At 41.5% G+C, this 27,375-nt stretch overlaps 1 protein-coding gene and 1 pseudogene across 1 annotated transcript in view; both read right to left on the reverse strand.

Moving 5' to 3' along the window:
• Positions 1-1,946: 1,946 nt before the first annotated feature.
• On the reverse strand, positions 1,947-3,111 carry LOC110288177 (annotated as a pseudogene).
• Positions 3,112-3,438: 327 nt separating this feature from the next.
• Positions 3,439-27,375, reverse strand: part of LOC110288178 (cytochrome P450 3A11) — a 25,473-nt gene continuing 1,536 nt past the window's right edge. The window contains exons 2-13 of the mRNA XM_021154601.2: positions 26,532-26,625; positions 24,315-24,367; positions 22,328-22,427; positions 17,974-18,087; positions 17,806-17,894; positions 17,386-17,534; positions 14,769-14,896; positions 13,817-13,880; positions 11,169-11,329; positions 9,141-9,367; positions 7,552-7,714; positions 3,439-3,987 (exon numbers count right to left, since the gene is read on the reverse strand). Of these exons, the coding sequence (XP_021010260.1) occupies positions 3,892-3,987; positions 7,552-7,714; positions 9,141-9,367; positions 11,169-11,329; positions 13,817-13,880; positions 14,769-14,896; positions 17,386-17,534; positions 17,806-17,894; positions 17,974-18,087; positions 22,328-22,427; positions 24,315-24,367; positions 26,532-26,625 (1,438 nt within the window). The 3' untranslated portion in view covers positions 3,439-3,891. The remainder of the gene's footprint in view (positions 3,988-7,551; positions 7,715-9,140; positions 9,368-11,168; positions 11,330-13,816; positions 13,881-14,768; positions 14,897-17,385; positions 17,535-17,805; positions 17,895-17,973; positions 18,088-22,327; positions 22,428-24,314; positions 24,368-26,531; positions 26,626-27,375) is intronic.

The raw sequence follows: 27,375 nt of genomic DNA on the forward strand, positions 1-27,375 counted from the left end.
TACCCTTGCAAAAGGGAGCCCATCTAGGTTGGGGAGGTATGGTATCATTGCCTTTGGAAATACTGGCAGGCCACACCCCTTGAATCCATGTGGCATTAGCTTTAGTAGAACTATTAATTGGCATATCAAGCCATGCTGCTGTTTGATTATACATTTGAACGCAGCCACTATTCTGAGAAATATTTTGAGTCATTTGAAAGCACAGCAATCCCTCAACAAAAGTTGCATCAGTTCCTGAACAGGCGCAATTTCCCCATCCCATGGTAAAAAAGGGTAACTGCAGCGAAGCATTAGATGTGAAAAATCGAGGGAACACTTGTGCCGAATGCGTCAATGGCATGGGTTTGGGAACACAGAAAAGATTCCCCAATGTGGATCTTCAGTCATCACCACTGGGAAGTATCCTCAACACCAGGAACATCCATGCCGTCCAGACTCCGCTCATTTTGGACTGCTCTGGTCAACAGCTCCGGGACCCACAGCAGCTGTTGATGATCCTGGGAACTTACCAGCTAGCTCCCCTACTGCGATGAGTTCTGAACGAAGAGAAGGGTCCCCATAAGGGCCACCACTTGTCGCTTCTGTCTCTGACCAGCAGAAAAGAGCGTCGACACAGCATTCTTCTCAAAGCAGTTTATTCAGGAACATTTCAACATGCAAGCAGGAATCTCTCTCTCTGTGTCCGACCACAATCAATTATATATCCCCTCAACCACGCCCCACCAGCCCAGTCTGAGTAATCTCAGTTCATTGGCCTTTGTCTAATGGCCTGATCTTGCATCATGGTGTGCCTGCACAGCTCTCATGATGGTCGTGGCTTATTTTCAGGTGCAGAAGGAAGTCAGGTGCAAGTCATAAGACTTGGCTGCAGTCCTGGACACCATCTTGAGACTACCACCACACCCGCTCCCCACATCTGTGTGTGTGTTTGACACACACACACACACACACACACACACACACACACACAGAGACAGAGACAGAGAGACAGAGACAGACAGAGACAGACAGACAGAGAGAGAGAGAGAGAGAGAGAGAGAAATTGAAAAAGTGTGGCGTGTGTAAGTGTCTGTGTTAAGGTGCTTGTAAGTGGGAATGTGAGAATATGCGTGCAAGATTGTATATGAGTGTGTGTGTGTGTATGTGTGTGAAAGTTAGAGGACAACTTTGGGGTTGGTCCTTCCTTTTTTCCTACTTTTACACAGGGTTTCTTTGTTGCCACTGCTGCATACATCAAACACTCTAGCCCATGAATTTAGGGAATCTTCAGTTGCTACCTTCCATTTTGCTGTGAGGAGACTGAGATTACAGATCTGTATTTACATGATGGTGTGTGTGTTTGTGTGTGTGTGTGTGTGTGTGTGTAGGTCATAGACCTATATTGTAGACATTTCCAAATCACTTTCCACCATGACTTTAGATGGGATATCTCACTAAAACTGGAGGTGATCTATTTGGCTAGGCTGTTTAGCTAATGAGCACCAGGCATGCACTGTCTCAGTCTACGTACTGCTGGAATTATAGATGGGTGACACTCTGTCTGGCTTTATAAATGATTTGTGTCTGAACTTATGTCCTCAGACTTGCATAATAGAAACTTCACTAATTGAGCATCTTCCAGGCCACAGGTGATAATTATTCCACTTTGTAAGGAGCTTGAGAAATGGCACAACGGGTAAGTCTTCCACTGGATCCATTCATATTTGAGTCCTAGCAAACAAAGTGCAGTTCTCAACTATTCTGACTCTAGGTACAGGAGATATGATGCCCTCTTTTGGCTTCTGTGGGCAGTGTACTCATGTGGTACACATACACACATACACAAAAATCACCTATACACATAAAATAAAGCAAAAGTCTAAAAACCCTTTAAAATTTGCTAACTAAAGGCCTTTGAGATGCTGAGCTTGATTTTGAAGCTGCTGAGAAATCAGCAATAGACACAGTTGAAATCAAATCTGAAAATATCGGAACAAATGTTTTAATCTTTCTTCCCAGGCACTTTCCACTTATTTTTTTCCAGGACTAAATATATGGCCTTTATTTCTTCCAGATCAAAGGTTTTGGATATGATCATATAAAGATGAACAATGAAGTTTTGCAACCTAGAAATATTTACTTCTTAAAACTATATTAATACTTTAGTAAACTATACAAAAAAAAAAAAAGATAAGGAGACAAACATGTACATGTATAGAACTGCATATCAGTCAGGCCAGATCCTGCAGAGGGAATTCCCAGCATGACCTCATTCGTCAGTTAGAACACAGAGCAATCCTTGTTTGGACATACACCATCTTCTCCTGCATGAGCCTCTCTTCACCACTTGATGGCTTCCTTCTACACGTGTGTATGTCTAGTTGTCTGCTTCTCAGAGCAGGCGTTTACCTTCCTCATCAACCAGCCATTGGAGGAGGGCTGGGGCCACGAAAGTGACTGATCCCATCCATTCTTCTTGGAGGGTTTCCTGGTGGCCCGCTTCCATCATTTTATCTGGAATCAGAGGAGCTCCCATAGCCTCTTCTCTTCTTCACATCTTTCTGAATCAGAGTATTGAAAAAGAAAATCACAAATTCTGCTATTCCCCAGAAGAAGTCTGTTAGGAAAGACGCTCTCCATGGGGACTGATTCCTGCTATCCAACACCTGACCATTGGAGATATAAACCATCTTCCATCCGGTTGCCTGCTTCCTAGTGACAGAGAAGACCAGACACCCCTGATGTTGCCGTACCTAGCCTCCCCCTAGTCAGTACTAAGCAAGGAAACATACAACTTTTCAACATATAGAGACTTTGGAATGCACAACTCTAACTATGTAGGATGATTAAATCGTACATCTTGCCTCAAAGCTCAGGGATTTACACAAAATGGAAAGAAGAAAGAGTGTAAGAGCCAGAGGTAGTGGATGACTTTAAGAAAACAGCACTTCCAGGTACAACATGTCAGGTACACGTATGAACTCATAGAGGCTATGACAAAATTGACACAATCTGCACAAGCTCAAACCAAAGAAAATTCTAGCTGAGAGGAGTTCAAGTTCTCACCTCTACCAAAGGAGATATGGTCAGCTGAGAGCTCTTACAGAGGAAAGATCATTTATTTTCAATGGGGTACCACTAGGTGGAACTTCACTCTAGGGTAGGCCTCACACCGAGGAATAGCTCTCCAACACAAACTGGACTTCACAAATTTGTTTTGTTTTGGTTTGGTGTTTTGTTTTGTTTTGTTTTGTTTTGTTTTGGTTTGGTTTGGTTTGGTTTGCTTTGCTTTGCTTTGCTTTGCTTTGCTTTGCTGTGCTTTGTTCTCAAATAGTGTAAGAGATTGTAAAGTGCGTGGGAAAGCAGGTAAGATAGAATCTAGGAAGAGTTGGTGGAAAGGAATTCATGTGATCAAAATGTATTCTATGAAGTCCTCAACAAATATTAAAACACTTGAAATGAGGATTTTTAACTAAGTGTTTATTTACATTGTCTGTGCAGCATTTATTATAAAATATCGCAACTAAAGCATCTGATAACAATTCTACAACTAGAGTTGTTACAATAGCTCACATTTTCATCAACAATTCTTGATCAAATTACAAATTTACTATCTAAAGATCTCAAAAGGAATTAGCAGAGACTACGAGATGTGGATGGAGATGGTCCCATGAGAACCAGTGAAGGCAAATTTCCTGTGCTGTCACTGATTTATTCATGTCTTGTGTATTAAATGGTAACTTGCACAGACACTGAGAAAGCTCAGTGGATGTACTGAACCTTTAACCATGCATCAAAACCAATCTATTAAGCCCATTATTCATCTCGATTTTACTCATGATGAAACTAAAATGTCTGATGTTCTTAGTCACTGCCTTTCTGATGAACTCAGCAGAACCCCTTGAGGGAAAGTCATGCTCCAGTTATAACTGCATCCCGTGGCACAACCTTTAGAACAATGGGCTTTTCTGGTTGAAGAAGTCCTTGTCTGCTTAATTTCAGAGGTATCTGCAACAGGGGAAGAAAAATATTGAGATCCAGTGAATGAATCAACAACATCACCAAAAGAAAAGTAAAACAAAACAAAACAAAACAAAACAAAACAAAACGAGTGTTTGGCATAATATGCTGTGAAGGAAAAAAGAGCTGCATTCAAAGTCATATGTTTTCCCTGCCTTTTTCTCCAAGCTGTCTCACTTGGATGGCGAGAGTATGCATCCAAATACACATTATGTAAAATGGTGATTGAGACACTACGGTTTTCAGGACCTGAAACAAACTCATGCTGGTTTATACTAATACTGTGTGCTTATTTAGAGTAAAAGAAATGAGTTCCACATTTTTGACCTTATTCTTAGTCTTTATGTTATATTGATTTTTTAAGTCATAAAAAGTTATTTTTGGTTTTTAAACTTGCAGGATAACCATGTGAGTATACCTGTCAATGCTATTAACAATTCTCAGCTCCAAGATCATGTATACACATCAACAGTCAGCCCGTTTAAGGAAAGTCTTCTGAAAGAAACATATGCTGCTTTTCTAGCTTCTATTCTTGGCTTCCAAGGATGTGGTGAATGGGAATGTCGGACTCCACAGGGTTTTCAATAATACTTTAGCATCATGCTCTTCAATAATGAATGGGGAAAGTTGCCAATACACAAATCTTCTAGTCAGAGGAAAAGGAAGGGGAGTAATGTTGTCATGGAGACAGAAAAGTGTCAATCTTCAGATGACTGGAGCTTGAAAGAGCATCTGCCCTCTGCCAAGTGTGCCATGGGGTCTGAAAACAGGAACCTTGTTTAGTCTGTCTAAATCTCTATGCATAATGTAAATGATTTACTGATAAAGTACTAAAATAAGTGAGTGTGGAGCAATGGGCTATGCACAGACAGCCTGGTTTCAAGTCAAGTTGAGATCTTGAAACCCAGTGAGACCCGGTGGTGGTAATCTTCACCTACATGGGACAGAAGGTGTTCCCTCATGTCTCCTGCACCCCTGGATCCTGTCAAAATTACCACCCCCACAGCTCCCACAACAGAAGCTGTAGCTTTCAGTCAAGTAGACAATGTCTCAAGTTTCTGGCCTTCTGGCTAGACTCCTCCCCAGAGTTACCTAGCAATAGAAGATAACAAGCCCACTATAAGAGGGGCTGTTTGGTCTCTCTCTCTCTCTCTCTCTCTCTCTCTCTCTCTCTCTCTCTCTCTCTCAGCTTTTACCACTTTAAGTTATCTTACTCTCTAGCCTTTTTTACTTTCTCTCTTTCCCCCTTCTCTCCTCTTGGCCATGGCCAGTCTCTCTCTCTTTCTACCTTTTTCTGCCTGCCTTTCTAAAATACAGCTCTAAAACTATAGAGAGAGGCAGAGACAGTCCATGACCACTGAGAGAGAGGGAGGAAGGGAAAGAGAGAAAAGAGAGCTAGAGAATAAGAAAGAGGCAGAGAGAGAGAGAGAGAGAGAGAGAGAGAGAGAGAGAGAGAGAGAGAGATTAGAGAGAGAAAGGTAAAAGCTTAGAGAGTAAGAGAGCTTAGAGAGAGAGCAAGGAGGGGCCAAAGAGCCCCTCTTATAGTAGGCTTGTTATCTTGCTTTTGCTAGGTAACTGTGGGGAGTAGGCTAGCCAGAAGCTTGGGACATTGTCTACATGACTGAAAGCCATAGCTTCTTCTGTGGGGGCTGTGGGGGCTGTGGGGGCTGTGGGGGCTGTGGGGGCAGTAATTTTGAAAGGATCCAGGGTTTCAGGAGACATGAGGGAATGCCTTCTGTCCCATGTAGTTGGAGATTACCACCACCAGGTTTCACTGGGGTTCAACACCTCAACTCAACTGGAGACCAGGCTGACTGTGCATAGACCATTGCCCCACAAGTGAGGTTGTAAGAGAATAAAGCATTACAACTGCCTTTAGGAACAGATCAAAGAATAAACACTTCTGTCCCTTTGTCCAGAAAAAAATCCAATCAATAAAGAGGAGACACACTCTAAATACAGAAGTCCTGTAATATTAGCCATGCTTGTTACATGAAACAAGAACACGTTATTGAGGAAAATGCAATGTAAATGCTTTTACTATAAGTGTTATTTTATTTTTTTATAATTATAAGTACTATACACACGATTTGAATTGAGCCATACAAAATAGATGTACATCTAAATATTTGCATAAATGATACTAATTTTTAAATTAATGTTTTTATTAAATAAAATTATAACTGTAAGCCATACTTTGAAACATTTACCAGGTTTTCAATGTGAAAACTATCCTCAAAGAACTGTTTAGAATTTGTGTAAGGAATAATTATGAGGTGTTATACAAAAGAGAGAGGATATCCTTTAATACAGAGAGTACAAACATTTAAAAAAAACTGGAGATTTTAATGACATATAGGTGATTGAAACAAAATGCAGGACCCAAAATTTGAACATGGAGTAAATAAGGACAGAAAACTAAGAGGAAGATTCATTTAGACAGTGAAGAAGAACTTGAAGTATGAGAGCAAAATAAAAGGGCAAATAGACAACTACCTAATTTTAGAGCAGGGTTCCTGAAAAATGAGCCACAATCAACAAGATGTCCCACAAATGTGAAGTTCATCATAATAAGCAACTTTTAAAAGAATATAGCTTATGTATAAAAATGTTTTCCCTGCACTTTGTGTATATACCATGTGGAAATTCTCAAGAAACCAGAGTGGGCCATCAGAGTCACTAGAACTGGACTTAAACATGGTTGTGTGCCACCATGGGGGTATTGGAAACTGAACCCAAGGCCTTCTCAAGAGCAGCAGGTGCTCTTAACTATTGAGCCACCTCATGAAAACAAACACTTGTCATTATTTAAATTAATGATTCTCAGCTGGGCACGACATGGGAAATCAGAAATGAGCTTTTAAAGCCACACTGTGATTGAGATGTTTTAGGACTTCAGAAATGACCAGTCATCTTGAGTTTCTGGTTTCTTTTTGAGACACGTGGCCCATATTGGCTTCAAACTCACTAACTGACCAAAATTACTTGAAATTATGATCCTCTAGCCTCTATCTCCTGAGTGCAGGTATTTCAGGTATGTACCACCAGAGATTGTTCATGTATTTCTGGGGACAAGAACCAAAGATTTATTCACAACCAGTAGGCATTTTGCCAAATGAGAACACTCCAGACCCCATTATGAGTTTTTAAGCTCTTCTGTAACTCTATTGTACATATACTAGTTGAGAAGAATGTGAGAAGAGGGCTTTTGTGAGCTCTAGAAGAAGAGGGCAACAAACAACATTGAAGAAATGACCATTGTATCTCTGAAAGGCACATGACATATCCAATCTCCAATGGACATGACTAGAATTTCAAATGGAATGCATGGAATCTTGTCTCACTAGCCTACTCTGACTCTTCATAATGCTAAGTTTCATTCTATACAGACAGAGAATAAAAGGCTCCTTAGGTAACACAAGGAAAAATAGCTCATTTTTTCAGAAAACAAATAATTAAACCTCAAACATTCATTATTATTTTTATATACAGAACCTTCAGTTGGAAAAAGCCTCCCATAAAACACTATATAGAGATCATTTTCTGCCTTACCTGTGTTTCCTTACAAGGGTGGAAGGAGAAGTTCTGCATAACTTTAGTGAGAGCAAGTTTCATATTCATGAAAGCAAACCTCATGCCAATGCAGTTCCTGGGTCCATTTCCAAAGGGCAGATATATATAAGGATCAATGCTACCCTTGTTCTCCTTGCTGAACCTGGAGGCACAATACATGACTTATTGACAGAGGATAAAAGCATACGTGTTGCACATATGAAGTTTCCTTTTGACATCTATCCAGTAACACACAGGGAGTTTGGGAAAGGTTTATGGAATTTCTACTTGCAGGTATTTGGCTCTGAGAATTTTCCACTAAAGTTTCTCTCGATTCCTCTTCCTTATAAGTTTCTCCATATGTTGAGATAACATAAATGCTGTTTGAAAAACTGCATCATTGTTTGGGTACACACTAGTGTGATAGTGGTATTATGGGGTAGGGGAAACCAACCATTTTCTGATTGTTTAGAGAGCCAGTTCTCTGGGGAAATTTATGCCTAGCACTGAAAATTTGTTAAGAATCCTATGGCTGCAGAAATCATAGATAAGAATGTGGTGATGTTTTGCTAAGTGAACATGGTACAAAATGCCTTTTTAATATTTATCTATACACACAAAAATTAGTGCTGATCTCAGCTTTGGTCAGAAAAGCTCCAGTTTTCAGTGAGAAACAGCACAGAAACTCATGATTGGTTATAGTGCTGAAAAGTGGTGGTGGAGTGCTCAGTTCCACCCAGGCTCAGGAAAAATCACAAAAGGAGGGGAAGAAGAAATGTCAGAGACAGGGCATAAAATGAATGTTGGGAAGTACTATCTTCTGCATATAACACACCCATTGAACTCATGAACTCACAGCATTTGTGAACACCTACACAAGACTAGACACATCATAATTGCATTATGGGAGGGAAATAAAATTCATGAGATGCCACCTCGCTAAGGAGCTGTTGACAAGAAATGCTTAGTGAACAATGGAGGAGTTTTTCTTCAATGGTGCAGCCACTGGTGAGTTGACCATTCTCCAAGATATAACCTATATATCTATGCTTATGCAAACAACCTTAAGTAAACTCACAAGTCACAAAAATCCATATATATATATATATAAATACAGGAATAAGACAGGTTGAAGACGGCCAGGGATTCCACATGAGTGGGAGGGAGAAGAGACAGGGCAATGTGAGGTGAAAGTGACAAGAATTCATTATCCATTCATGAGACAGTTGAAAAATAAAAAGAACCAAGAAATGAACTTTACCTTTAAACACTAAAAATCCATTTGGATGCTGTATTCCAACTCTGAAAATACATATTATTTTAACTGGAGGAAAAATGGGTTTCTGCCTCACAATTAAGTCGATCATTAACTACTTGAAAAAGGAGGTAAAGATTCTGTGTGTAATTAGTCAGACTTTCTGCCAATCTTGCTTCCCCTCTCCTCTCTTTTCTTCTCTTTCTCTGTCATTCTCCTCACACGAAGAAAATGTTTGTAAAATCATACTTAGTTTATCTTCCTATGAGAGACATCATAGAATACACAGGCTTGTAGAGTACAGAGTGGGTTCCTGATCCTGAGGTTCTAGTACCTTTCAGGTTGGAATTCTTCAGGTTCTGGCCAGTGCTGTGGGTCACGGTGAAGAGCATAAGATGGTATCATCACCAATGACCCTTTGGGGATAAACACACCATTGAGTTCAACATCTTTCTTACAGACTCTCTCAAGTCTATTAGCAATGGGATATAATCTTAGGGTTTCATTAAGCACCATATCCAGGTATTCCATCTCCATCACAGTATCATAGGTGGGAGTTGCCTGGGAAGAAAGAAAAAAGATTTGTTGTGAAATTTTAGTTTAATTTTCAACCGTGTCTAGTGTTGAGTTCTCACCATCCCCAAAGTCAAGTTCAGCAGCTCGAGGGACTTAGTACTTACAATTCATTTAAAAAGGTTTCTAAGATTGTTTTTAATTCATATATGTAAATATTTTGCTTGTATATGTTTATGTACACCATGCAAGTACATTGCCCACAGAAGCAAAAAGAGGGCATCAGATTTCCTGTAACCAGAGTTAGAGTAGTTGAAAGCCATCATTTTCATGCTGGGACTCAAATATGAATGGATCCTATGGTAGAGCAGCAAGTGTATTTAACCATTGTGCCATCTCTCAAGCTCCTTACAAATGGAATAACTGTCACTGGGGGCCTGGAAGATGCTCAATTAGTGAAGAGTCTACTATGCAAACCTAATGATGAGAGTTCAGATACAAATCATTATAAAGCCTGACACAGTGGCACCCATTTCTAATTCCAGCAGTAGGTAGACTGAGACAGGTTATGCCTGGTTTGCATTGACTAGACAACCCAACACAATCGAAAAGCTCCAGGTTTGGTAAGAGAGCCTGTATCATAAATCATGGTGGAAAGTGGTTTAGAAATGTACACAACGTAGGTCTATGACCTATACACACACATATGCACACAAACATATACATAGAGAGGTAGGGGTTTTGGCTCATGATTTAAACACCAAGGCTCACACCTTGGCTTCTTCTCCTATAACCATAAATAGATAGGGGAAATCATGGCACAGAGTTGAGTCAACCCAAGTGGATTAATCTAGGCCAAGGCTAGCCTCTCTCAGGACACAGCAGGGACAACATGGCAGAACTAGCAGTATCATGGAACCATCTAGAGAGTTATATGTTAAGTGCACATCTTTAACATCACACAGGTTGTGTGCATGTTGCTTGCTTGGTACTCTTGTGGTCCTAGAAAAACAGACACACCAGGCCCAGCTCTGTGTCACAACAACCTTCTGTTGCCATGACAGTCTTTATTGCCCATTTCTCCATCTGTGTCATGTTCATGATAATTTCTAAATGGTTCTGGTGTGCTCTTGTTACAAATTTTAAAGGGTTGCTCAGACAGATCAGAGAGCAAAGGTGCCTGCCATTGAGCCTACTGACTTAATTTGGACTCTTAAAACTCATGCAGCAGAAAGAGAGAACAAATTCCTTCAGGTTATCCTTTGACCTCCACTCACATGCTGCAGCACACATACACTCACATGCCCCCATACATATATACACTCATACACATATATAAGTACATATATATGTACATACATACATACATATATGTAAAGAAAAAAATCAACAGAATCGGAAGGTTGGCTCAGTGATGTGAATGGTTACTCACTCAGTCACTCACACAAAATTCATACAGAGAAAAAAATACATATACACCCCCCCACACACAATATACACACACTCCCCCTCACTCACACAGTGTTTGTCTCTCGCTCACACAGAGAGACTCTCTTTCTCTCTCTGTCTCACACACGGACACACACTCTCTCACACACACATATACACACAAACTTTCTCTCTATCCCCCTCTCCCTGATTCTCACACACACTCTCTCTATTCTGCTCTCTGTCTCTCTGTCTCTCTCTGTCTCTCTCTCTCTGTCTCTGTCTCTCTCTGTCTCTGTCTCTTTGTCTCTCTCTCTTTCACACACACACACACAAACACACACACACACACACCATTGCAGGTGACCAAACTGTGTCTTTGTTCAGATTTCTCCTTTTCCCTTCTACACCATCATCTTACCTTGTTGGGCAGAGCCTCATCGATCTCTTCCTGCAGTTTCTTCTGGATATCAGGGTGAGTGGCCAAACAATACAGGGTGAAGGAAAGTGTGCTACTGGTGGTTTCATACCCAGCAAAAATAAAGATAATTGACTGGGATGTGATCTCTATGTCAGAAAGGGCTGAAAGTAAAAACACATTTCAGTTAAGTCATGTCATGATGTGCTATCACAGAGGAGATGAAGAGAAAATCAAATGAGCCCCCATTTTCCTAGACAGACTATGGAAATGCTGTTCAGTCACACTGAGACTATCATCACCATGCCAGAAAAATGACACATCCAGAAAAAGAGAAGACAGCTTCAGGCAGGTTGTCCTAGTGTTTCAGCTGATTCTCACAATCCCCAGTGGGCAGCTTCAAGTCATGGACTTTCATGTTTGTAAATTTTATTTTAATTTATGAGTATTTTTTTTGTGTGTGTATCTGTGTGGAAGACGCCACATGTGTGGGGAGGGTGTCCATGGAAGTCAGAAACCCCTAGAGAAGCAATTATAGAAGGTCCCTGGTATGGGTTGAGATCATTTTAAATTTTATTTATTTATGTGTGTTTGTCCAGGGAGGCCAGTAGATAGCATTGGAGTCCACAAACGTAGAGTTACAGGCAGTAGTACATCTTCTACTATGAGTGCTTTAATTCTATTGTTTGCAAATTTTTTCCTCCCAATTAGTGTAAGTGCTTGGTACTAAACTGAAACTGGATTATAAATCCACAATTGATGTCTATTTTAAAAGTGAATATGTACTTTAGCAAACAAAATCTAAACAGAAGGACTGATATGTAGTCAGTAGATGGCGGTATTTCCCTAGTGTTCATGAAGCCTTGAGTTCAGTCCCCAGCACTTTGTGAATCAAATGTGGTAATTTCTATATTCTTGTTTACCCTGGAAGATTGACTGGAAAGAAGACAGCCAGTGATGGAAAATTTCTGCTTCATAGCAGAAGGGGGATTAGCCCCTCAAGGACTGGTCACTGACTGCTTCCTAGAAGCTCATTTTATTGTTACACAAAAGCCACCTTTAGCAAGTCAATTTCCGTACACCAAAATCTCTTAACTGATAGAGGGATTGTCTTGAAAGACCCATCACCTAAGCAGGTTTCAGTCATGGGAAATTTCCTGGATTTCCAGGCATGCTTATAGACTAAGGTATGCAAAGGCTCCGGAAATATTTCCAAAGAACACTATAAAATCTCAGATAACAATCACTGACAGAAGTCTACTTCAAAGCTGAGGGGCCATCACTCCAGATTCATTCCAGATTCAATGGTTCTGCTAAAACTGTGCTGCACGGTAGTACATGTCTGTAGTCTCAGGAGTTAAAGTTCATTCTCAGGCACATTGTGAATGTGGGTCAGCCTGGGCTACATAGGAGCCTGTAGCAAAAGGAGGAGGAGGTGTAAAAGAACTTGAAGTTAGCTGATCACATGAAAGGGTTTCAAGTGGGCAGAAAGGAAAGGACTTCAAACAGAAAGTACCTGCCACTTTAAATGTTAAACATGGGGACACAAAAGGTCATAACTACATATAAGCAAGTGAGTGTATGGGAAATAATCAGATAGGTAAGAATGAAAGACTCACTTTCCATTAGTTACTGATGCACACCTATAGATTAAAATCTGGAACTGGAATGCCATCAGCCATGATAATAATAATGATTATAAATTTAAAAAATAACTACATATGGGAGGCTAGAGAGATTACTCAATGGGTAAACCTAAGTGTGAGTCCTCAGACCCCATATAAAAAGCCAGGTGGGGCAGCACATAGTTGTAACCACAACACTGTGGATTGTTCGGACCAAAAAAAAAAAAAAAAAACCCTGTCTTAAGGAAATGAAGCAGAGAGGGATTGAATAAGACACTGGGCTCCTTCATCTGTTCTGTGTACATACACCTAAAAGTGTGCACGTATGAACATACTCCGGCACATACATGTACTATACAAAGAAGATAAAAATCTGTGAGAGTTTTATGTGTTTTTGAGATAGAGTTTGTCTGTGTAGCCCTGCCTGTCCTGGAATCTGATGTGGACCAGGATGGCCTTGAACTCACAGAGATCCACCTGAATCTGCCTCCCAAGTACAAGGATTAAAGGCAGGCTCCATCACTGGCCAGCTATGAGTGATTTTAAATACATAAAAGAATGAAAAGGACAAATGCATTTGTACAAAGAGGCGTTCTCCAGAAGCTATTTACACATCACACAATGAAGTCTATCTTTACCATGTATTAGGCTAGAGAACACTTGTTCAACAGGGAGTCCCAGAGAACTTCAACACCACTTGGGTCCATGCCCCTGATTGGATGTTTAGACACAGATGTCTAGGCTGAGCTCTGAGATTTCGTGCTGGGAAAGACACAATCATCACATGTTCTCACCCAGGTAACAGACAGACCACTGGAAAGGTCCATCATGGCCACCCTTCCTGTTAGGAGTAAACTTTTGCCCATGTGAATCCAGAATATTCCATGTTGATAATAGATGTGTCTGTCTTTCAGCAACTCAACAGTGGTTTCCCTCTATCTAGAAAATCCTCCTCGCATATTTTCTGAGCAACCCACCTGCTCCCCAAGAGTTTCCTTGTACATAGACCAGGAAGGGCTTGCTTACCTTTATGATAGTCTTTGGAATTATTGTGAGCATTCATCATCAGCTGAAGAAAATCCAATCGGTGCTAGAAACAGAAAGAGAGGTGACAAAAATGGAAGGTCAATGGTAAATTCAAAGGCCAGAGGTGAATCACAAGTGCAGAACCTTAATTCTCTCCCTCTGAGAAGGTGGTTCCCTTAAACTCACAACTGTGGCTATGGTTGCTAGAGTCATTAAGGAACAAAAGCAAGAGTGGACTAATTAGGAAGAATCTAGCTTCCACATCATCCACTTTTACAATAAATTACAATAGATAAAATTTTAAACAAGCACTTTTATTTTCTAAAAATGTTTTTGAAAGAGATGAAAATAATATTTTCCCCTTTTGATCATTTTTATTTGTTATTGGAGTTTCATACTCATACACAATCTGATATGGTCATCTCCACCACAGGGTTTCCTCCAAACAATTCCTTCTATACTGTCTGTAACATTTCTTCCTCCACATTCCATGCCCTCTTCTTAGTCACCCACTATGTCCAACTAGTGTTGTGCATATGTGCACGGCTGTGAGGCCATCCATTGCCTCATGGGAAACCTACCTATGTTCACACCCTCCATCCACAGCTATGAACTGCCAATTGTTCCTCAGCAAAGGGCACTGCATACAGAGATCCTCTCCCATCCTCACTAGAGTTCTGAAAGTCTTGACCTTGTTCAGTTCTAGTGCCATGCCATTTTTTTCAGTCCTAATGCAGGATGTTCTAGCTTTCATCCCTATTGCTAAGGATTAATTTCTAGATTATTCTCAATCAACTTCTTAAAACTCCAACTTCTTCTCCACGAGAAAACATTAATATATTTTCTCTATCTAAATATAGCCTTTTCTATCTGCTACTAGCACACAGCTTACAAGTTCACAGCCCAACATGTTATCAAATTTTGAACCTCTCATGAAACCACCACCTTTTACCTTCTGCTTAGAATCCAGGCGGCTTTCCTTCATTCTGACAACAAATTTTTTGAAAAATTCTATTGAATCCTTTGGGAACATGCAGATATTTAACATCTCATATACTGGTGTCAGGAATGGAAAAAGTGCTAGAAAAGAAAAAAGATAAGTTTTAATTGAAATGGAAATTTTATTTAAAGAAATCATAAAGCAATCTCTAGAATAAATCACCAGTATCTCAAACAGAAGTCATTCTTTCTATGAACTTGCTCACAGTGGGTCAGCACCATACTTCTCCTTCTGTGCTGTGTAGTAGCCAAAGCAGCATCCTGACTCTTAAATTTAACTCCGCTCCTGGAGTACATTTGAATTCAGAAAGAAAATTCAGGAGCCACTAAGATGGATCAATAGCGCCAAGTTTCTCCAGGCAAGCCTAAAACCCGAGTTTGATCCATGGATCCCACTCGGTAGAAGGAAAGAACCAACTGTTGTTAGCTGTCCTCTTATCTCCACATGACACACAGTCACCAAGTCATGTGCATGTGCATGTGCATGTACACACATATGAACAGTCAAGGCTACAAAGAGAACCCTGTCTGAGAAAAAGAAAAAAGAATAACCCAAGCTCAAAGACAGGTAACAAAAAAGCAGGAAGAATTAAAGATCACATACTTTTCCATACTTCCAAATTCTAGCCTCTATGAATAAATATGTATAAAGGTCTAAATATATTTATCATACAATGCTTAAAAGAAGAAACAGAGGATACTAGATGACAAGGATGAAATGTAGGCATAGGGACACATGAGCTGTGTATGGAAATATAGTTGATAGCGAAAGTATTAAAACCCCAAATAACACACCATGGTTAATTGTACCCAGAATATATATACAAAAACCCCCAACAATTGGCACTCCCAGAAGAGCCAGGTTTTATTCCCAGCATCCACATGGCTGCTTTCAACCATCTGTAAATCAAACACAAGTGGATTCAAGATTCCATTATGGACTCTTTAGGCACTGCATGCATGCAGGTAGTACACCCATACATAGAAAAAAATAAATAAATCTTATAAAAATGATAAAGCAATTAAGCTATGTATGAGAAGGCCTAGCCAGGCAGTGGTGGTGCTTGCCTTAATCCCAAAAGGCGGGGGCAGGTTGAGATTGGTGAGTACAAGACCAGCCTATTCTATAGAGTGAATTCTGGGATACCCAAAGATAGACAGAAAAAACTCTGATCTAAAAATTGAGAGACAGAGAGACAGAGAGAGACAGAGAGACAGAGACAGAAAGGAAGAAGATCTAAAATCATATATTAAAACATCTAATACCTGCGTTTATGGCAGATAGTTATGTGTACAGTAGCCAGAGCTACTATAGACAATGTATGTTCAGTTGCTTACTACATTAAAAATTCAGTTACTTATTGACTCAGCAATGCTGATTCTAAATATAACCCCCAAAACATAAAACTAAATATTTAAACTTAATCTGGTTTATGAAGGCTCATGGCAGAGAAATTCATTGCAAACATGTGAGACTAACTTCCATGTCCATCAACAGATAGGGAGAATAAATTACTCATGGACACAGCACATGGTGACACTTGATCCATTTGATATTGTGCTAAAAAAAGAGGCATGTCACAGAGACAAGATAGTCTATGATCCCATTGATGTGAAATGCCCAGAATACACAGATACAGAGCAAGTGAACTGGTGGTTGCTTAGGTCAATATTGCTTTAAAGTTACAACATGGCATGAACAAAGTCCTATTTGATTGACCATGGTTATGGGTCAGGGTGCCTTCAGTAAATGCTGATCCCAAAGAGATCGGAGACAGAGAATAAGGAGCTGTTGTGTGCTGAGCCCTAAATGGAGTATCTATATCAGCACCCCATAGACCAAGGCTCATGGAAGATCATGAAATGGGATGTGGAACTAAATTCAGAGGCAGGAATGAGGACTGTGAAATGCCATATTGTGGACATGACATGGCCCTATCTTGAACTGACTGCCTGCAGTAGACAAAGCCAATAATACTGGACAGAATCCTAGCATGCAGAACCAAATGGATTTGACTAGCTACTAAAGCAGAGAAAAGGACAGGAAATTGGGAGAAAGATGTATTGGGTGTATAAGCAATGTGAAAAGTAAGAGTTAGCAGTGGGTGTAATCAAGACAGATGTATGAATGTATGATATTGAAACCATGGAGAATTCTGGAATACAGAGTGTCCAATTTGTATTTATACTAATTACTATTTATAAAAATGAAATAATTCTAAAATAAACCCGGGACTCATGGCTGCACACTGTAATTGCAGCCCTCAAGAGGCAGTGGTACAGGAATCTCTGTAAGTTCAAGACCAACCTGGTATACACAGTTTTATCCAGGCCAGCTAGAGTTACATGTTAAGACCCTGTCTTAAAGAAAAAAAGAAGTTAGAAAACAGAGGTAATCTGGCTACATGTTCTCAAAATACTGAACTGTGCCTTTAGGCGATGAATTATATGACAGGTGAACTACACATCACTACAGCTGATTATTTGGGGAAATTGAGGAAGAGAAATGCAGAAAAACAAACAAGGCAACATAGAACAGCAATGATCGAAATTCAGAACTGTCCACTCACCTACTGAGAAGAGCAAAGGATCAAAAAAATCAAATCTTAAAAGTTTTTTGGCTTTCTCCACAAAGGGATCCTCTGGGTTGTTGAGGGAATCCACGCTCACTCCAAATGATGTGCTGGTGATCACATCCATACTGTAAGCTCCTAACACACTAAGGAGAGAGAGGCATAGGAATTTAACATGTGCCACAGACTGGAAAAGAACTCTCAGGAGACAGGCAAAGCCACCTCAGTATGGACCAAGCCCATCCCAGCTGTTCTACCCTCTATCACTGCAAACTTCTTACTGTCACATTTCTTCCCTTTAAACTTTGTATAATTTCATCTAGTGTCTAAAGGGGCAAGGACAAGCAGCTGGACTATGTGATCTGCATCCCAGTTACCCCTCCTCTCCCAGAACCACAGTGATGGACCAGTACTCACTCTTTCATAGTAATAGGCTTGCCTTTCTTTGCCTCTTGCCTCAAGTACTTTACCAAAATGTCTCCATACTGTTCAATGACAGGGAACATCTACACAAAACAGAGAAGCATCCACAGTTAGGATGGAGACTCCAGTAACTCAGGCTGCAGTTAAAAGAATTTCACTCACCTCCTTGAGTTTTCCACTGGTGAATGTGGGGGACAGCAAAGCTCTATATCTCTTCCATTCCTCATCCTTAGATATTGATATAGCTTTACCCATTATCCCCACTGGGCCAAAATCCTAGAGTCAAAAAAGAAAAAAAAACCCTCAGAATGCCTCACAGCCTATGAGAAATGAGCTGTGTACTCATCTTCCTATTGTGGTTTCAACCCTTTATGTTCCAGGATTCTTTTAAAAAGAAATTTCTCTGTGGTTGAAAAACTAGGTCCAGGGGTTGGGGACAAGGTGAAAACAAGGCTTAGTCGATATCTAGAACTGTGTGGTTGGAGTTTGGCTTGGAGAAAGTTAGAAAGTTAATTTTGTATCAGACAAGTTTTCCAGCTCTGTATTTATAACATGAACAATGTGAAGAGGATGTCTTCAGTCTCTCTCTCTCTCTCTCTCTCCCTCTCTCTCTCTCTCTCTCTCTCTCTCTCTCTCTCTCTCTCTCTNCTCTCTCTCTCTCTCTCTCTCTCTCTCTCTCTCTCTCTCTGTGTGTGTGTGTGTGTGTGTGTGTGTGCGGTGTACACATGAATACTGGTGCATGTAGAACCATGAAATGTAGCTTGGTCCCTGGTTGAACTAATGCTTGAAGCAACAGAAACTATGAAAAGACTGTACGTGCTTCACTGGTTACTGGGCATCAGGACCCTGTCACTAGTTGTAGCTCACATAGGTTTGTGGCCTCAGTCACATAAGGGCAATGTCCCAAGCCTCTCCATATGTAGAGGACACTACCTGTGGTCACACTGGGGTCAAGAGAGATCTTTATTTTAGTGAGGTATCTAAAGGCCTGGAGGGCTTAGCTAATAAGCATTCTTTACCAGACTCTCCTCTCTGCAAAAGATATTTAACCTTAGGCACACCTGAGAAGTGGGGTATGGTTTCACAATCCACTTTCTGCCTTGATAATAAATGTCTTAAAACTTTGGACTGCCTTTCTTTATCTGAATCTGCCATGGGGAGCCATGCAGAAGGCCTTTGCCTATAGAGCCACCATCTAGTCTCCTGTAGAAAGTCTCTCTGTGCTCTCACATATGGGTGCCACCAAGCCTAAGCTCAAGAATGCAGCTAGCCATCAAGCCAAAGACTTTCCCTGCTGGACCAGCCAGAGCTCCCTCCTTTATCCCCTGGCTGTGGGGAATTGGGCTATGCAAAGACAGACTGGTCTCCACTTGAGCTGAGGTCTGAACCCCAAAGGGTGATAATTCACCTTCTCAACATGGTAGGCATTCCCTTATGCTCCTGGAAATCTGGCCCCTGCATAAGTTACCACCCCCACAGCCCCCACAAGAGAAGCATGGCTAGAAGTCACATAGGCAATGGCCCAAGCTTCTGACCTTCTGGCTAAACTCATCCCCAGTTACCTAGCAACAGTTAGGCCCCCACCTCGCTATCTTATGCTCTTACTTCTCACTCTCTTACTTGTCTCCCTCTTACTCCTCACTCTCACCCCCTCTCCTCCTTCTTTGTCTTCTCTCCTCTCCTCTCTCCTCTCTTCTCCTCTCCTCTCTCTTTCTCTTTCTCTCTAGCCCCCCTCTCTCTCCCTCTCTCTCCCTTCTCTCTTTCTCCCTACCTTTCTACAACAAGGCTCTTAAACCATAGAATGTCTCTGCTCTTCAAGGCCTACTGCACTTGGAGGATGGGACAGGCTTTCTCCTAATGAGTCGTTTCTAATTTCCCATTAGAAGTCCTTCCTGTGCTCCAGCCAAGATCCTCTGCATTCACTCTCGTCATTTTTGGGAACCACTTCCCCCATCCCTCTAACCCCAGTGGCTTTAGCAAAGTAGCTTTGGGACTCCCAGTTAGGGCTTCCCCTTGCCAACACCCCCTGAAGAGTGGGTCAGAGGCTTATATGCCCACCTAGGGATGAGTGGAAGGTACATGCAGCCGTCCAACACCTGACAGACCAGAGAATAGGTAAAATTCTGGTCGGGTGTGAGTTTCCCTTCCCCCTCTTCCCCAGGGACCCCCGTTTTCCGTTCCCAATACCTGGCCCCAGGCTCCATCCAGCCTGTGGGGCCCCCACTCCATTCTCAGCTCTTCCACAGTTTCCAGTGGTGCCTGAATACCAAGAGCCTGAGACCCAGACAGCCCCAGCTTCCTTGCAAGCTTGAGGACCCCCGAGCCAGTTCTGGGTGTCCCCCACCACAGACTGTGCTTTCCCACCCCTGGAATGGTGTTCCAGGGCTGCTCTACAACTCAGCACCCACCTGGCCACAGCATGGGGTAAGCCTGGTCAACATTGCACATCCGGACTCCCCAAGTGACCATGCCCTACATCAGATCAGAAGCAGGACCTCCCATAACCCTACAGGTACAAATTCCCATGTGTGCTCATGTGGAGACCAGAGGTCAGGCGTCTTCCCCTACAACTCTCTATGGAATTTTTTGGGCAAGGTCTCTCTGTGAATATAGAAGGCTCTTATTTGGCTAGAGTCACTAGCATACAATTCCCTGAGATCTATCTCTTTCAACATACATCTCTAGAGTCACACATGAATGCTACTCTGCCCAGCTTTTGGTGGATGCTGAGGATCCAAACTCAGGTCCTTTACCCAATGATCAAGCCATCTCCCTAAGCCTCGGACACAAAGTATTTAGTATTTGGATTTTTTAAAGGATTACTTCACTATTGTATGGGTTCAGCCTAATGTTTCTTGTGTTATAACGCTAATTTTCATTGCCCAAAATGCTAACAGGAGTACCTGTACATAAGACACTGAGGGACCCTACCCCCGGTTGCCTCCAATTGGTAAATAAAGATGCCAACAGCCAATGTATGGACAGAACAGATAGAGGCAGGACTTTTAGGATTCCTGGGCTTGGGAAAGAGAGGAAGAAGCTAAATCACCTTGAGCGGGGCATAGGACAGGCCAGCCATGTAAGAATTCAGATAAGTGGCTCTAGTGACCACATTCCCAATTGGGTCTGCAGTAGCAGAGTTGAAATACTGATTTTAAAGAATGTTAACTCTGCAATACCAGAATGGAATGTTTGCTAGCCTCAGGAAAGATTAGAAGTACCAAACCATTAAGCTAGCCAAGGCATATTGAAATTAGCTGGTGTGTGTGTGTGTGTGTGTGTGTGTGTGTGTGTGTGTATTTGTGTGTGTGTGTGTATTTGTGTGTGTGTGTTTGTGTGTGTGTTTCTGTATGTCTGTCTGTCTCTATGTGTCTATCTGTATAGTGTATCTGTGTGTGTCTGCCTTCCTGTGTTATGTCATTATGTCTGTCTCTATGCATGTGTCTGTGTGTGTGTTGTATATATCTCTCTGTTTGTGTGTGTGTTTTATCAGTGTGTAAGTGATATTAGAAATGATACTCTGCTTTTAGAAGAGACCCAGTATAACTGACTCTTGAGAAGCTTCATCCAGCAACAGATGAAAACAGATGCAGATACTGTACTGAGTGGTTTTGTGTCAACTTCACACAAGCTGGAGTTATCACAGTGAAAGGAGCTTCAGCTGNGGAGGTGCCTCCATGAGATCCAGCTGTAAGGCTTTTCTTAATTAGTGATCAAGGGGAAGGGGCCCTTGTTGGTGGTACCATCTCTGGGCTGGTAGTCTTGGGTTCTATAAGAAAGCAAGCTGAGCAAGCCATGGGAAGCAAGCCAGTAAAGAACATCCCTCTATGGCCTGTGCATCAGCTCCTGCTTCCTGACCTGCTTGAGTTCCAGTCCTGACTTTCTTTGGTGACGAACAGCAATGTGGAAAGTTTAAGCTTAATAATCCCTTTCATTCTGAACTTACATTTTGGTCATGATGTATGTGCAGGAATAGAAACCCTGACTAAGGCAGAGAGCCTGATACAAACATCATCTACAACTTGGGGAGTCATGGGGATGAGTCAGGGATAGGATTGTAGAAGGCTCAGAGACCCCAAAGAAGACATACAGAGTCATAACCTGGGACCATGGGGACTCACAGAGACTGAATCAACAACCAAATTACTTATAGTGGCTGGACTTAGGCTCCCTACACATTAGTGTCAGATGTGCAGCTTGGTATTTCTGTGAGTCTCCTAAAAATTGGAGCTGGGACTGTCTCTGAATCAGTTGCCTGACAGTAGATCTCCTCCCCCTAGCTGGACTGCCTGGTTGGGCCTCAGTGGGAGAGGATGCACTTAGTCCTGATGCTGGTGGATGTCCTTGGGCAAGGTGGTACACAAGGGGGACTTCCCCTTTTCTGGGGAGAAGGGGTGGGGCTATGGGAGGAGGGATCAGTGATGGTGGGACTGGGAGGAGAAGTGGAAAGTGTGTTGCAAACAGGATGTAAAATGAATATATAAGTTAATGAATAAAAAAAACCAATGTGACCTACCCGCCGGTTTGTGAAGACAGAAAAACATTCCTTCACTAGCACATTCTTAATCGTCTCTGTGTCCGTGATGGCTAGGAGAGGCGTTTGACCATCAAACAACCTGTTTGGGGAAGACAGCTGATGAACCAGGTTCTGATTTGAGAGCCACAGCCAGACTTTGATCCTAATGCTTCAGGACCCTCATTCTGCTTATACAATACATGGTCACAGGAGTTCCCAGTTCAGCTTAGGAATTCTGACCATGTACAAAATGGAGTCTTTGGAAAATGATAGGTAATGTCATTCAAGACACAATGAGCCACTTCAAGACAAACCAGCTCTGTAAGGCACTGCACTTAGAAATAACAAGTGGAAATTTGCTGAGTCTAGTTGTGTGTATGTAAGAATTGCCTATACCATTTCTATGAATTTGCATATTTGAAATATTACAAGAGCCTGGAGAGATGGCTCCACAGTTTAGAGCACATACTGGTCTTGCAGAGAACCTAAGTTTGGTTCCTAACACCCACATTGGGTAGCTCACAATCACCTGTAATGCCAGCTCTACAGATATCCAATACCTCTGCAGTACACCAGAGTCAGAAGCAAGCAGATCTCTTAGTTCAAGGCCAGTCTGCTTTACAAAGCAGTCCAGGACAACCAGGGCTACACAAAGAGGAACTGTGACTTGGAAAAGAAAAAAGGAAATCATCTAAAAAATACTAGAATATGTCAACATCTGGTGTTGGGATGCAGCTCAGTCTTAGATTGTCTGCCTAAAGTGCATACCCTGGTTTTGATACGCTGATATGAAAACATATAATTTAACTGGGGCACCAATATCTTCTTCTCCAAGGTTCAGGTAGTCTAGAAGACAAGACAGGAAGAGCAAGAGAGCCAGGAAACAGAGGGGGGGGGCTTGATAGGCTGTCTTAAGTATTCCTGAATCACTGCAGCTGGGAGAGCCTCCACATGCCCTCTGCATGACTGTCAACATTCCAGCAGAAGTTTTAAGGTCCTGACCTTGCCTGAGGATTTGCACACAGCTAGTTCCTGTAGAGGAAAACAAAATGGCCCAAAATGGCACCTGATGATGTTGGCTCAGTCCCTGGTATCTATGTGGTAGAAAGAGAGAGATGACTGCTACAAGCTGTCATCTGATATACACTTTTACCAAAAAAACTTGGCAGGAGCTGAGGAGATGGTGGAACAGATGAAGGCACCTGAACCAAGTCTTATGAACTGAGTTCAGTACCCTGGAAGTAGAGAACTAACTTCCACAAGTTATCCTCTGACCTGCATATTTGTACCAGCATACAAGTCCCCATTCCAGTAAAAAAAAATAATGTTGATGTAAAACAAAATATAAACAACAACAAAGTCTCTATATGCACAGAGAAATTTTTTAATGCTAACCATGAATTATTTACCAAGCTCTTAGCTAGGTCATCATCCCCCACCCTACTGTCAAATGGAACAGTAAAGTCAACAATGAAGTGAAGGAATGTCACTTTCTATATGGAAATGAGACAGTGTGGCAAGGAGATGGAACAAGACATTTGCCAGAGCAAACCAGAGGGACCTGAAGCAATCCATCTCATGTCAGAAAAAGGAAGTTTCAGAGGAGAAAACAAATGACAAGAGGACACTGGATAAACACAAGGTCTGCGGAGATACTTAGGTGCCAAACACTCTCAGAGGACTGGAGATGGGGGAGAAGGAAGGAGAGAGGGACTGTGTGAGGGAAATGGGGGGGGGCAGGGACCGGGTTGTAAAGTGATTAAATAAATAAACTAATAAAAAAACCCTCAAGTCCATGGAACATCAAAGCCTGTCAAAAAGCCACTGTGTGCAATGTTCTCATGTCAATATGGCTTTTTAACCCTGTCACTTAATGACATGTGTCACCTTTACACATGGCTACAATTGAGGGTGGCATCATCCTTACACATGCAGAGTACCTCCTCCTAAAAGCTGTCAACTCAATGGAACTTTCCAGAATACTCACCCCCATGTTTTTCCATACTTTTTATAGCACTCCATGTCGAATTTCCATAAACCCTGGAAAGAGAAATAGCATGAAATCCACTATTGTCCCGTATGTACTAACCCTTCTGTAGCCAGAGCATGAAAACCCTCAGATCCCATAAAGTTGGGTTTATTGTCTCTGTCGCAGAAAAGTTCTTATTCAGAAATGATTGACAAGTCAAGAGCAGGATGGGTCAGTGGGGAAGAGTAGAATGAAAGAGCAGGACATATGACATCCTGTGGCCTCTACATGCCGACTCACAGACATAGACGCATACACAGACAACACACATAAACTGATAATAATAGTGATAATGATTATGATGATAATTAGCACAATTGTTTTAAAGATTGTGCAAGGTAAGCACAAAGCCTGTAGGAAGAAAATCCTGATCAGACAGCAACACATGCTTTGCCACTCACCTTCTGGGTGTGAGGTTGCAAATGTCTGTAGGGGAACTGACCATGGGCAAGATAGCCCAGCAAGTTAGTCACAAATGCTCGACCTAGATTTAGAGCCTACATGGCACATTAAATTCTTATTACATAATTTTCTAATAATTTTGGTAAATCCTCCACTCCCTAATGGCTTCACTTTTAACAAACCTTTAAAAAAATAAAAATTGCATCATGTAGATAAGTATCTTAGGTGATTGACAATCATCATTCTGTCTCATTTTCACTTGCTACTCAGACTCATGCATTAGTTTACTGCCTTTAAAGGAAAAGAGGCAGCTGTAGATACATTAAAAAAAAAGAACCTAAAATATGTCACTAGACCTGGTTATGTGGATCAGTAGTTAAGAACACTGGTTGATCTTGCAGAGGACCCAAGTTCAATTCCCAAAACCCACTTCCCACATCTCACATCCATATCTAACTATAGCTCCAGGGAATCAAGAGCCCTCTTCTATCCTCCATATCTACTGCACTCACATGCACACACACACACATATAACTGTATACACATAAAATCTTTCTAAATGAATCAATCACTAACCAGGACCCCAGTACCTAAAGGAGGAGAGAAAGTAAATGCTTTAGTTCTGAAAAACCCAAAGATGAATAGCACATGCTGGGTATACTGCCAGAGAAAATCTTCATGGGTTCAAAAATTAAGCAGAGAGTTCAAGTATATGAAAAGCCTCCCAAATATTGGGGATAGGGGTCTGTGACAAGCTGATGTTTAGAAATATTCAGAAAAACAGAACAAATATGTCACTCATAACACCTCATATAAAAGAGAATTTTAATCTAGTAAATGTAGATTGGTGTCCTAGAAGTTGGGAACCCCTTCAAGATTTTTTCCAAATAACTACAGCAGTGCCTTCCTGGACTCCACACTGAGCAAGAAACAAACTCTTCCTTTACTGCTCACAAGATTAGAGTATCACACCCTCAGTATCAAGACTGAATGACAGAGAGATCTGGGCATTTTACTTAAGGTGAATTTCAATAAACTGACACTAGGGCTGGTGACATGGCTCCAAATGAAAGGGAACTTGCCACAAAGCCTGATAACCTGAGCTCAATCCCTAGTAATAAGATGGTTGGAGGAGAAAATTGACTCCCACAAACTGTCCCCTGACCTCCACATACCTGCTGTGGCATATACACACCCTCATCTAAAAATAAATAAATGGGGGGGGGTGGTAATGGGAGCTATGGAGATGCTTCAGTGGAAAAAGCACCCTGTGGAAAGCAGAATTTGACCTCCAGGATCTGTGTAAATGCCTGGAAGGAGGTAATAGAACCAGCTTGCAAGAGTCAGAGACAAGGGACCCTGAGAGAAAGCTGGCTACCTAAACTAGTCAAGTCAGAGAGAGCCAAGTCAAAGTGAGAGACTCTGCCTCAAAGGACAATGTGAAGAGCAATCAGAAAGACACCCAGTTTCAACCTCTGACCTCCTCATACACACACATATACATAAATATGTTCCTGCACACACATATGGGCACTCAGACACATGCAAATGCCTGGATACACTCTATAAAATATATACACACACAAACACACTATAAAGTTTTAAGTTGGCAATATATTCCCAGGATACTCAGAAACATTCTCAAGAATCAAGAGAACCCACAGTGTGAGGGCCTGACATCTTAAGGTTTCCTCATAAGGAACATTATTTAATAGAACTAAGACATTATTGGCCACAAGCAGAAGCCATATAGAAAGCTAAATCAACACTCACCTTGTAGTAATTCAGCATAGTGCCTAAAAAAGGCAGAGGTTTGGGTCCAGGAATTCCCTGTTTCTTAAAAAGTCCATGTTTGTGGGTCCCGTATCTATAAAGGGAAACAGAAAGACTTGTGGCCATATATACAGAAGAGAGAAGACAAGCAAGACCGTCACTAAAAACTAAAACAAACCAACAACTTGGCTCCCCTTCCAGTTCCCAGAAAACTTTGGGAATGGTGAGAGGGACACTGCATGTCAGCCCATTGCTAGTATCCATGTCTGCTGAGTTCTCATGGATCTAGGGATTGCTAATACTAAGCCATACCCACTATAAGTCGTATCAGTAAACTAGCAGGGGATGTTTTCATGCACAGTGTAGTCAATCCTGATTTATGTACCCAGAGATCTAGTTACAGAGCTATGGTTCAGACTTTGGTATTGTCATTATCATGAAGTATCTCCTGAGTCAGTATTTTGTAAAACATTGTTCTCCACCATATTCTTATTAGGAACAAATCAAGGGAACAACACCCTATAGTGGGGCAGTAGAGAAAAATGTGTGACTTCTGTGCCCAGAGAGAGGGAAAGGATCTCAGGTGGGGCCTAGGGACTCGGTAATCAGGATAAAATGAAGAAGGCAATGCCAGAAAGAGACTACAGTGGCAGGTAACAGGCCACAGGGTTGGGAATTAGGCTGGGAAGTAGGCCAGGCCAGCATAGTCAGGTAAGAATAGCTCAGAATCTGTCCAGCTTAGTGCCTGAAGCTTCAATATATATGTCTCTATGTCATTATACAAATAAAGGGTGTTCTACCCCATACTTTTATAATAAACCCTAAAAGTGGGAGTTGAAGAAGG

Source organism: Mus caroli, unplaced genomic scaffold (assembly GCF_900094665.2).
Source record: "Mus caroli unplaced genomic scaffold, CAROLI_EIJ_v1.1 scaffold_5559_1, whole genome shotgun sequence".
NCBI classification, from domain to species: Eukaryota; Metazoa; Chordata; class Mammalia; order Rodentia; family Muridae; genus Mus; species Mus caroli.